The sequence below is a fragment of the Podarcis erhardii genome (assembly GCF_964252035.2).
Source record: "Podarcis erhardii genome assembly, chromosome: 12".
In the NCBI taxonomy this organism is placed as follows: domain Eukaryota; kingdom Metazoa; phylum Chordata; class Lepidosauria; order Squamata; family Lacertidae; genus Podarcis; species Podarcis erhardii.
Window position 1 is genome coordinate 43,608,647 of NC_138513.1, and position 12,988 is coordinate 43,621,634.

Here is a 12,988-nt window from a genome sequence, read left to right on the forward strand (position 1 = left end):
ACTTCCCAGAGCTAAGGGTTCATCTGCTTTAACAGATTTTACATATGTATAGTTAATTCATTTTTAAAAAATTAAAATTATACCTTTTAAGTGGGCCTTATTTTTATCTGTAAGCCACCTTGAGTCCTGCCAAGGTAAAAGACAGGGTATAAATAAATATATTACAATAATATTCAGTTGCCCCGGCCCTTCAGCAGGTGGTATCATTCCAGCTTAGCAGTGTTCAATTTGGATCAAAAAGTCTTATTGTTTTTCAAAGTACGTGAATGGCAGATCTATTCACATGTATGGCATTCCCCCTGCCAGCTATACCATGCCCACTTGTTACAGCTAATAATGAAGGTAGCTACCAGAAACTCCTCCCTATTGCCTGCCTTAAATTGAGAGTCTCAAACCTGTTAAAGAGGGCAGGATCACATCCAAATCAAACACAGAACGAGCACGTAGGCAAGGAGAACGAGGAGCCGTGCAAAAGGACAGTGTCAGGTTTAGCTCTGGTTCCTTAAGTCTTTTGTCTGCCTAGTTCCGCCAGGAGTTAAGCAGCCCAAGAGAATGGTCGAGTCCTTTCTGGGCTGCCGGTGATACAAAGCACATTAGTCAATAATTGATTATACGAAAAGTCTTTTCCTCCTCTGCGCTATGAAAAGTCTCAATAGGGTGCTTCTTGAAGGACAACAGAATGCAGCTTGAGCTCCAGACTGGCAGCGGCCCTGAACTTGAGAACATGCCTTCATCTTGCCCAACTATGACCTTTCAAAATTACCATTTGGCACAAAGCCGCCCACATCCTTGGATCATTCACAGGTCTGAGAACTTTCATAAGCAGCTGAACTCTGCAGCAGACATCTAATCCACACTTAATTAAGGCAAGGCAGCTAGGAATCCTCTCTTAATACTGGAAGCAGAATTTCCATTTCAGGTCCATCTTAGCCTTCAAAGCTTTATTCCCCCACGGCATGGAAAATACACCATCACAAAAATCTCATTCTTTATATTCTTGCTATACGAAGATGGGGCCGTTATCAGCAGTAAATTATCTTGTTTAGTCGTTCCACTTTCATAACCCAGGGTGAATAATTCTCTCTCCTCCCAGTCCTATCTCTTTGCGTGACCAGGCAGCGACAGCCCCAGCCCCAGGGATCATAAGAAAGAAATAAAGACTCTGGCAACATTTTATGGAATTAAAATCAGGCCACAACTTTATTAAACTTCCAAATGTAGGAGGCCTTAGGCCTTGGGCGTGTACCCCTCCCAGCCCCCCAGCCGGGGAAACTGGGGCACATCAGGGTAAATGGGATATGGGGGTGCACTGTGAGACGTAAGTGTATGCAGGCAGCGCAGCCCATATCCCCACACACAGGGTAGTTCACTGACAGCCTTTCGGTGTATGGCCAGTGACACCCATTATATAACCCCTTTTAAGAGGGGACCCTGGAATCGCCGCCGCAGGGGGGTGAGTCACCACTTCACGCCCACTCCCCATTATAGGGAAGAAAAGACTAAAGGATTCCACCCAAGGCCACAACCACCAAAGTTGTGACGACTTGCTACGGGGAAGACAAAACCTGCCAATGCAGGAAAATTTCTTCCTGGTCCTTCATCAACAACCAGTCAAAGACCGCAGCAGCGCCCACTAAAAAGGAAGAAAAAGTTAACCTGCAAACAAAAAAAACCATTAAACTAAGGGAGGGACAGTTGGGTGAATCTCCTGAGCCGGCTGCGTGGCTACTGTCGGCTCCACCCCCTATATATAAATGGGACTGGCCTCACCTCCCAGCAATGAAATTTGACTACTGAGGCTGGGCGTGAACCAGTGGCGTAGCGTGGGGGGTGCAGGGGGGGCCGGCCGCACCGGGCGCAACATCGGGGGGGCGCGCTCGCCGCCTCCGGAGTCGCCGAAGAGCCTCGGGCGCAGGCTGTAGCAGAGCCCCATGTCTCGCGGAACCAACAAGCTGTGCGCGCGTCCGGGCTGAAGGCGACGGCAGGCAGCGGCTCTCAGCGCTCACCGCGGTCCCCGCGTGTCAGGGCCGCGGAGGGCGTGCCAGGCAGCTCCTCCTCACAGCCCCGCCGCCGCCGCCGCCGCCGCTGCTGCTGCAGCTGCTGGGCCATGTTGCATTTTCCTCGCCTCTCTGCCCTCATCCTCCTCGGGGCAAGCGGCGTCGTTTGAGCGGCAGCACCAGCAGCAACTCGCCTCAGATCACCTGACACGGACCCCCCACCGCCGCCGTGGCTACCTTACCGTAAATACCCCAGCCCAGGCAGCAGCAAGAAGAAGCTGGCAGCGGCGGCAGGTTAGGGGTTAGGGGCGCAAATTACTTGCCTTGCCCCGGGTTAGGGGGCGCAAATTACTTGCCTTGCCCCGGGTTAGGGGGCGCAAATTACTTGCCTTGCCCCGGGTGCTGACAACCCATGCTACGCCGCTGGCGTGAACCTCCAAATAATAACAATGAGAAGCAGGCCAGTCCCTCTGTTTGCCATTAAGCTTCCTGGGAACTGTAGCACCACGTGCGATCCCGCAAAGGGCACCCACAATGTAAAGTGTGAGTGCTCATTATAGATGTGCAAAATGCTGATACTTTGTGCAGAACTTCAAGGGCCACACTTACAAGTTTTTTGCATGAAGGACAAATCTTACACTTCTTGATGGAAAAAAAGTCACTTTGGCAAATGCCTACTAATCAAGCAGAAACTTTTTTATGCAGAAATTCCAAACAGTCAAATAGGTGAAGCCCCATTAATAGCTTTCTGAAACAAAAGCTTAGAAGCAGCATTAGAATAGATGAACTGACACAGAATGCCGCTTGCGGGCCGAATAGACCATTGTCTGTATGTTTTCAAGATAAGCAAATATGGCTGTTTCATCATGGAAAACAGGTGTTTTTCATTCTTAACTAAGATGAGGGGTAGAGTTTAATTTTGACACCCAAAGGAACACTCGGTGGCTGGAGCTACATCTCCTCTGCTTTAAGTTATCACTTCATATTTCTTCCAGGTTGAGCTGGTACAAGCATTGAGCTGGGCTAGCAAGTTCCTGGAAAGATGGAATAGGTAACTAAAATCGGGGAGGGGTAAATATTCACCCACACACGCTTTTCAATGCACTAAAGCAAACTCCCCATGTACTCTATTTTGGACATGACTACGTCAGGCACATGAAGAACGAGCCTAGCTCTCCAGGTCAGGGCTTCCCAAACTGTGGTCTGCAGATCACCAGTAGTCCATAAACTCGATTCAGGTGGTCCACGGTGTGTCTCTAAAAATACAATTAAATATCATACAGCATCTAACAGAGCATGCTACAACAGAGAGGAAAGAAATATTAAGTGGTCTGCCAAGACTCTAAGCATTTTTCAAGTGGTCCATGGAGAGAAATGCCTGGGAACCACTGATCTAGCTTGTTTGTGAGAAGTGTGAACTGTCCCATTCTCAAAGTTCAAACATCAAAATCTAGTGGAAAGTATTTATACTGTTAATTATTACTCGTGTTTTTAATAAATTTAATTTTTTTTAAAAAAAAATCTTTATTCCCCCCCCCCCCAAAAAAAAAACTAGGTGCGCCCTATGGTCTGGCACGCCCTATGGAGCAAAAAATACGGTAAATCCATGTTGGCTTGATTAAGGCCCATAGCATTTACAAGTCTACTGTACACAGCTTCCTTCCTCAAATTTCCCAAAATGAGCTTTCCCCACCGCACCGGAGGCTATTCCGTAAAGAGAGAGAGAGGACTATTTAACAGACAGACACCACCAAGGAAGATATTCCTGAGTTTTTGTTTAATTTTTCAGTGTTACAATCTAGAACAGTAAAAACAAGGGATGAAAAGTTAAAAGAGACAAAAAGAGTGCTGGCAGATTTGCAGCGGAGACCTGGCAACAGGTTTTGATTCCTCCCACCCCGTGAAACTGAAGATGGAGAGGGAACAAAGGTGAAGCTCTGAATGACTTGTGTCGCAATCAGCCACCTCCATGCTCCATATGAATTTCCATCCATTTCCATGCTCTAGCTGAATCTACACATGTGGACCGGTTTCCTTTGTAAGTAGTAACCAGAGTTGCTGGGGAAATTGGAACTTTGTTCTGGAAACATGAAAAATTGGTTTCTCTAGAGTGAACATCAATTTGATTGATTGATTGATTGATTGATTGATTTGATTGATTGATTGATTGATTGATTGATCAGTCTTCTTATTTCTCCCTGCATATCACTGGCTTCTCACAACATTATCAGGGATACAGACAGTCATAACCAGGGACGGTTCAAGACATTTTGGCACCTGAGGCAAAAAACAAAATGGCGTCATCCTGCCCACCTGGGAGGTAAAGGTGAGCAAAAATCTACAAGGGAACAAGTGGGGAATAAATATCTACATCAGGAACAAAAGGGGGAGGGAAGATCTGTATTGGGGAAAAGCGAGGGAATCAAGTCAACCTTACTCAAAGTGGGAATCAAAGGCCATAATGGGGGAGATAGGGGCCTGCTCTGAATCACACCAGGCAGGTACAGACCCCCCCCCCAGGAGACCCCAGAAGACAGCCCCTGGCATTTCCTCCTTAGCAGTGGGAAGAGACCTATTTGCTGAGGCCACTTCTATCCACCAGATCCAGCCTCCAAAGACCATGCTGCAGCCATCGCTGCAAGCGATGCATTCCTTGGAGGCTGGATCTGCTGCCCTACAGATACTGCCATCTGAGGCAGTTGCTTCCCCTTGCTTCATAGGTGGGCTGGCCCTGGTCCTAATTCAGTTAAAGGTAGAAGCTGGAGCCTGACGTGAAGGAGACAGAAGTGAGTGAACAGGGCAGGGCAGATGGCAAAGTGTTTTTACCGAATCCGGCAACCCCAGTGGCTTTAGATGCTGATGTTGCAAACCTCCGGAGCTGGAATGTATGCAACCTCAGAATTTAAAGTTTCCTGGTTGAAGTGCCAGACTCACTGCTAAAGTTTATGTTGAAGCAGGATATACTCGTATTGTTTTTTCTCTCATGGGCTGTACAGAGCAACAACTTAAATATGATGTTCCAAAGAAAGTATGAGAAATTAAATATTTGAATTGCATAATATTGGAAATAGAAATATCTGTTGCAGCATAGATTTGTGGACTGACTGTGTTTGATACCATATCTAAAAGTAAAGGAATCTGGTTTTTATATGTTCCAACTCTTCACTATTTATAAGGGGATAAAATTTCTTGAAGATAATTCACATCCTATTAGCACAATATCCTATTAACTTTTCTCATATTTTCTATTACGTGTTCAGAATATTATATTTTTATGTGTGTGTTTTTGTGTATATCTATATATATCTATATGTATCTAAATACACCTGAAACAAGGTTCCCCCATACACAACACGTACAGGGAGAACGATCCCAGTTCGTCAACAATAAAGGATACAAATGCTATAAATCTACAAAGAAAATTATAACACCAAGGCTGAATTCAATAGCCAGGATCCAAAGAACACGCAGCTCATTCTAGATTCCCAAGGAAGCTTTTTGCTTATGATTCTCAAACAGCCAACTGTGCCCCATGGCAGGCCTTGGAAACTGTATCCAGCTGGGGGCAGGGTCCTTAATAACCAAGTCACTGACAGGTGGGCAGGAAATTTCAAAGAAAGGAACCAAGAGTGCTCTCTACGTGAGCTCCCAATATTTCATTTATAGCCTGGTTTGAATTCAAGCCAGAGATACAAAGGAACAATGTCCCTGCAAAGGAAGAATTGTGAGCACACGCCCCTTATTTGTCTTCCCTTTTGCCATAGCTTCTGCTTTAGCCAGGTTTCCGGCATTACAGGGGAGTGGACTCCCTAAAAACTCCACATCCTACAACTGTATTATTCTAGTTGTTGCTTGAACTTGCCCTTGCCTGACATCATATACAACATCAGACTAGGGAAAGGTGGTCGTGGTTTTGCTCCAAAAAGCCTGGTAGGTTAAGCTCTGAAGCCTGGCAGATCTAACTAGACCAGAAAGCCGGAAGTTCCCTATCACTGCCCCTTGGCAAGCTGCCTTTGTAAATTGAGGATACTTTCCAAAAGGAAATACAGTAGTACCTCGGAAGTTGAACAAAGTCCATTCGACTTCCAAAATGTTCGGAAACCAAGGCAGGGCTTATGATTGGCTGCAGGAAGCTTCTGCAGCCAATCGGAAGCTGCAGAAGCCACATTGGCCATTCGGGTTCCAAAGAATGTTTAGAAACCAGAACAGTCACTTCCGGGTTTGCAATGTTCGGGTGCCAAAACATTCAATTTGCAAGGCATTCGTCAGCCAAGGTACAACTGTACGAACATTTACTCTTAAGTAAAAAAAAATGCCATTGGTCACACACATTCACAAGTCCTCATGCACACTTAAAAGTAGTTCTTAGGGTCCTGACCAGTATGTAAACTTATTAAAACATGTTGACGGATTACAAACAGAATCAATTTTATCCATTTAAGTTAACAGTTCAACAAGGACTTTGCAGGTAGCATTTTCAAAGTGAGTTCTGCTTAAAATATGCCTCCACCACCACGACGTGGCCTCTTCACCCCAAAGAAAAGGTGCAGGTGTAAAAGTTGGAAGCATTCAGATAATTAGATTAACATTAAGGCAGCCTTTTGGTGCACGCAGACGTACCAAAAAGAAAACAAGAACAAAAATCGCATTTTCATGGGCCAGAAACTGAAGAAGCTGCCTCATTCGGAGTCAGACCCACAGTGCAGCTAGCTCAGTACTGAACACAATGACTGGCAACAGCTCTCTGGGGCTTCAAGTCCTACCAGGAGTTGCTCTGGGTTGAATCTGGTACCTCCTGCGTCCAAAGTAGATGTTCTACCACGATGCTATGACCAGCCCAGCTTCCTTCTGCATCTGGAGAGCCAGTGACAAATGTGCTAACCAGAAAACTGAAGGCCAATTCCATCCTCCGCCAAAATATTTCAAGGTTGGGTTCCCAAGATTGCTCAAACAGGCTGTTCACCACCACCCCTGCCCCAAGTATTTTTTTTTAAAAAAAAACAACTGTAGAAAGAAGGAAATGGGGCACATAACATCACAGGAAACTAGCCATTCAGTTTGGGGGCACAGGGGCTTTGTCTTCATACAGGAATAATGGATTTCCCCTGAGCTCAGTCCTTAAGAGTATTTGATAAGTGTGCTTTTACAGTGGGCTCATTAAGTACACCTGGGCGCACCTTTACGAGTCTTTGTTGCTAGCTTCAGCCTTGCGCTGGCTCAGAAAGTGGCGCTCAAGATTGATGGTCACCTCTCTCTGGAGGTTCCTGCTGCTGTTTTTCCCCGCTGTGTGGATCCACAGGTGCTGAAGAACTTGCTGGGCGGTGTAGCGCTTCTGGGGGTCAATCACAAGGAGTCTGCTGATCAGGTCCTTTGCAGCTGTCAGGGGCAAGAACAAAGCAGTGAGCGTGAGTTGTTTGGAACAAACTGGAGAAATGGGGTGACAGTTAACAGTCAGTATATAATAATAATAATTTATTATTTGTACGCTGCCCAGAGTGGCTGGGGAGACCCAGCCAGATCTCCCTTGATCTGGCTCCGAAACAGCTCCTCTTGATCTCTTTCATGACTCCGGAAGGGGGGGAATCCACAAAGCTGGGGTCTCCCCAGCCACTCTGGGCAGCTTCCAACAAAGATAAAAAATACATAAAAATGTCCCACATTAAAAACTTCCCTAAACAGGGCTGCCTTCAGATGTCTTCTAAATGTCAGGTAGTTGTTTATTTCTTTGACATCTGATGGGAGGGCGTTCCACAAGGCGGGTGCCACTACCAAGAAGGCCCTCTGCCTGGTTCCCTGTAGCTTTGCTTCTCGCAGTGAGGGAACAGCCAGAAGGCCCTTGGCGCTGGACCTCAGTGTCCAGGCAGAACGATGGGGGTGGAGACTAGTAGGTCTAATTCAGACATCCCCAAACTCGGCCCTCCAGATGTTTTGGGACGACAACTCCCATTATCCCTAGCTAGCTAACAGGACCAGTGGTCAGGGATGATGGGAGTTGTCGTCCCAAAACAGCTGGAGGGACGAGTTTGGGGATGCCTGGTCTAATTCATCAGAATATTCAACAGATAGCGCGGCTGCAAACTCTACCACACCGAGTGAGACTTGCAGGCAGATCATGGGAGAGGTTTTTGCTGCCCATGGCAATGTTAAGAGTAGATCTCAAGGCAATTTTAAAAACAGCATTTTCTTATCAGATCTAACCAAACTCATAACGCTAAAGTTTAATGGTATGTGCCAAAAAGACCAATAAAACTAAATTCTGCAGTTCTCGAGAAAGACGGATGCCAACAACATAAATCACAGAATTGTCCAACACACACAGTCCTGGCTATCAACTCCCCAGTCTGTTTTTAGGAAACTTACCAGCTGAAATGTTGTCCCAGTATGGTGAGAGAAATTCATAATGCCCAAGTTGTATGATTCGAAACAGCTCCTCTTGATCTCTTTCATGACTCCGGAAGGGGGGGAATCCACAAAGCAAAATATAGAGTATAATGCCAGTAGCCCACATGTCCACTTCTAGTCCATAGCCTAGGGGAGCAGAAAGATAAATCCAGAATCTTTAACATATGCAACTAGTTTATAAGGAACAGCCGCTTTCATTAAAAATGTAAATGAAATATTGGAGTAAAATGAAAAATCTCCTTTCAAACGGCACAGAGATTATACTCATGCAGCGCACATACATGCCTAGTTAGACGTAAGTTACATTGGTCTTCAATGGGACTTACTCAAATGTAAGGGTGCATTATTGTCAGTGACTGGGCAGAGGATGAATGGTGGAGTCTGCTTCCCATTCCTGACCCTTCCAGGGAGGAGGAAGAGGAAGAGGAAGACAGTATAGATTTACAACAGGGGGTTGAGGGAGGTGGCAGCTCAGAGGCAGATGAGGGGGAAAGTTAGGAAATCGTGGGAGAGCCATAGCAACACCAGGCTGACACGTTGTCATTAGAAATCATTCCAGACCCTCCATCTCCCAGAATCCAGCGAGCCTCGAAAGTAGGAGAGCAAAGAGCTCAAAGACAGAGGGCACATAGCAGCACCCGTAGAGGAGGTGATGAAGATGACGAATGAGGAAATGGAAGAGAAGGGGGGTGGAGACTCACTCAGGACAACACCATTATCCAAGAGGCTGGGTTCTACAGCCTCTCTCTGTAAATACTGAATAAAAAAGGACAGTAAGAAACTTTTCCTTGTCTTTATACTTTCCTGGGCAACCAGCCAGGAGCTGATGACAGCATCCTGACAATAGTAGTGCAGTCTGTGTGCTTCTTAATCTTTTTAAACTTGGGAATCCCCATTAAACTTTTTCTAGCTTTTCTATCATCCCCCATTCCCAGGATAGCACCAATAACCTGTTCTATAAGTAAACATGCACAAAAGTTGCGTGCAAAGAATCTGCTGGTGCTATATTGAAAGATTCACTAATGCCAACACCACCTTTAGCAAAGAAATAGGATGTTGCAGGGAATCATAGTAAGAATAAGCAGCAGTTTTTAAAGCCCTCTTTTTTCCAAATCACATTAGGATGATGGAGCAGTGAGGGTGCTGTCACTTCCGGGGGTGGGGGGGAATCCAGTGACTGCATTCTTCCAAGATGCAATCCACCCTGGACTTTGCTAGAAAGCAAGGAAGGTACGACTTGCTTCAGGTTTCTACCCTTTCTTAGAACATCACAACCTAAGCTTTCATGCTACAAAGTCAAGAGGGAAAATTGCCCCACAGCTTACAGAGCAGGGTTTTCAAGCAGATTTTCGAAAGAAACCCAGTACAGCCTGTCCATCAATTCTAACACTATTAAGGAACTGAATATGGAGAAGCGGGATACGTAAAAAGAAGCTAGTGGTCATCCCAATATCCTAGGTAAAGGTAAAGGTACCCCTGCCCGTACGGGCCAGTCTTGACAGACTCTAGGGTTGTGCGCTCATCTCACTCTAGAGGCCGGGAGCCAGCGCTGTCCGCAGACACTTCCGGGTCACGTGGCCAGCGTGACAAGCTGCATCTGGCGAGCCAGCGCAGCACACGGAACGCCGTTTACCTTCCCGCTGGTAAGCGGTCCCTATTTATCTACTTGCACCTGGAGGTGCTTTTGAACTGCTAGGTTGGCAGGTGCTGGGACCGAACGACGGGAGCGCACCCCGCCGCGGGGATTCGAACCGCCGACCTGACGATCGGCAAGTCCTAGGCGCTGAGGTTTTACCCACAGCGCCACCCGCGTCCCCCCAATATCGTAGAGTATGTTTATCTGCCCTGTACAAGCTCTCATCCAGAAGACAGCAAACTGTTGGAAAAAATAATAATGAGAAGCCCAATTATATTTCTTGTTCAATACTGCATCTAACAAATATTTGAATAATAGGACAATACACTAGATTATTTGGAGCGTATTAAATGAGTTAAACTTCATATTCACCAGTCTCAGCCAGTATTTCAGGAGCAACGTAAGTTGGAGTTCCGCACACGGTGAATATGGGTTTGGTCACCTGTTTTGCAAGGCCAAAATCTGCTAGTTTCAATGTGGTACTTTTGTCTGGATTACGCTGGACCTGTGCAGAAACAAAAAAAATTCAGAACAAGCTGCACCTTAAGAATATAAGAAAACAAAGAACTTTCGCCTTAACACAAACCTAACACAGGCTTTCCAAATGAAGAGCAGCATTTATTTCAATAGCACATGCAGGTGGGAAAAAGCACATCATATATAGCTGGCTGTCACTTGTGAGCTTTCCCTTGCCACACACTGTGATGTCATGAAGTGGTTATAAATATTTTTGCTGGTTCAGGAAAAGTCCACAGATATGATTCCCCCTGCCATTTTTTTTAATTATTATTGTTGTTGTTGTTGTTGTTGTTTTGCTTCTCAATATTCTCTGGTTGGTCTCATGTTATTTTCTCCTACCGACAGAGAACCTACAAAAGGACTCCATATGGGCTCTTGGGTACCCCATAAGGGAAAAGGAGCAGGTTTTTTTACTTATATCATAACTATATCTCAAATGACAGAATTATATTTCAAATTACAGTATGAATTTATGTGTGAGTCCTTACAGTAACCTGGTTAGCAGGTCATTAGTGATTTAAGGGAAAGAACAAGTGCCCACAGCTGCACGCTTCAAATCTTTGCATTTCTCTATGCTGTATCTCTTTACAACACAAGATGGCAATACTACATTATTATTTCAAAACATTTGCAGGAACTAGACTCCCTCTATATTCCCAGGCCTGCATAAAACCAATGGAACAGAACAAAGCCTTGTTAATACTGTGGTACCTTGGGTTACATACGCTTCAGGTTACATATGCTTCAGGTTACAGACTCCGCTAACCCAGAAATAGTACCTTGGGTTAAGAACTTTGCTTCAGGATGAGAACAGAAATCATGCAGCAGCGGCACGGTAGCAGCAGGAGGCCCCATTAGCTAAAGTGGTGCATCAGGTTAAGAACAGTTTCAGGTTAAGAACAGACCTTCAGAACGAATTAAGTTCTTAACCTGAGGTACCACTGCATTCTTTTCTGTATAACCGCTTAAGCTTCTATTAGCACCATTTCCAAGCTTGCTATTGTCAAAGAAACTGAAGTGTGCTTATGTAATGCAAATTAATCTCAAGTGTGGAAAGTGGTGGGTTCTACTTCCTTGGAGGATTTTAAGCAGAGGTGGCCATCTGTCCTGGATGTTTTAGTTGAGATTCCTGCATTCCAGGGGGTGGGTCTAGATGACCCTCAGTGTTCCCTTCCAACTCAACATTTCTATGATCTGGCAGTGTTTCATCCTTTGTGAAGGAAAGTTTTGCTTCTGCACATCACCCTAGAATGTTCAGTTCACCATGAGTTCACGGAAACATTGCATTCTGACCTGTTCTTAGTGCTTGGTTGACCACATCTACGGCTGAATGCTATATATTAATGTTATTAATTGTTTAAGTCTTGCTATATTAATCACTAGTTATAATTTAATAACGCCTGTCCAATTCTGTGTTCCCTTTCCCACCCTTTAATCTATTGATGATTAATGTCTATATGTAACCTTTGCTTTGTACTTGTGTTAACCAACATATGTGGCAATGCTGTAATATTCAATAAAAGGGACTCCCCGAGACATGCTCGAGAGATGCCTCCCATATGACACCCCACCACTCGTCTGTCGTCTATTTCAACCCAACACTTTGCATTCTCATTTGCACAATTTCGCGTGGGAAAGGGGCTAAAATGCTGTGCAAAAGCATTATCAGAACGATTATTAAACAGGTGGTGTCGGGTGATTCAAATTCAAAGGAAGAATCAGGCAGACTAGACGGAAGGAGGGACTTTAACTAGCAAATATATTCATATAATGGAGAGCAGAACTACAGGCATATGCCTCATCAGAAACAACTGGTTCCACTTGTCAACCTCTGCCCATCTACCCACATATCCATGCCCACTCCCATCACGGATGGACCTCAAATACCTTGGCCTTCCCAGTTCCACACCAAGGGTGCTTTTACTGGGATGAGGCAGGCTGCTGGTGGTGGTTGGTGCCTCCTGTCTTCCTTTTCCTGGTCCCCAACCGCACATCCATCTTCGCTGCTAATCACTAGAAAGGCCCCACCACCTCAGTTTACCTATGTGGCTGTTTCCAGCTGCAAAATCTAGCAGAGGGGAGGGAGAAGCCAGCCTAGATGAGAGCTGGAGACTACCAGAATCTGCTCGCTCTGCCTCCTGCCACAACAAACAGTTAAATCAACACTTCTTAACTCAGATGCATCAAGTGTGTGTTTTGGATGGGGGACTTTCAGGTTTCTGGTTCACTAGGAAGGTTTTCTGTCTGAGGGAGGCTATAAATCTGCTATTTATTGTTTTAGCTTCCTTGAATTTTCAAGCCTGGGTACAGAAAATCAATCTCAGAGAAAGGGGGTGGAAGAAGAAGTACGGCTGCGAGTTTGAGAGGAGATATGTGGGAGGAAAAGAGATGTAATCACTGAACTTCAGTATCACAGACTAAAAAGAAAGAGACA

The 12,988-nt window shown here is 45.4% G+C and overlaps 1 protein-coding gene across 2 annotated transcripts in view; it reads right to left on the minus strand.

Annotated features, from left to right (window-relative positions):
• Nucleotides 1-3,757: 3,757 nt before the first annotated feature.
• Nucleotides 3,758-12,988, minus strand: part of DCLK3 (doublecortin like kinase 3) — a gene marked incomplete at its 5' end in the record, with an annotated part of 30,654 nt that continues 21,423 nt past the window's right edge. For both annotated transcript variants that reach the window (XM_081834764.1, XM_081834765.1), the window contains 3 exons: nt 3,758-7,373; nt 8,358-8,525; nt 10,408-10,540. In XM_081834764.1, coding sequence (XP_081690890.1) covers nt 7,177-7,373; nt 8,358-8,525; nt 10,408-10,540 — 498 coding nt within the window. In that variant the 3' untranslated portion in view covers nt 3,758-7,176. The remainder of the gene's footprint in view (nt 7,374-8,357; nt 8,526-10,407; nt 10,541-12,988) is intronic.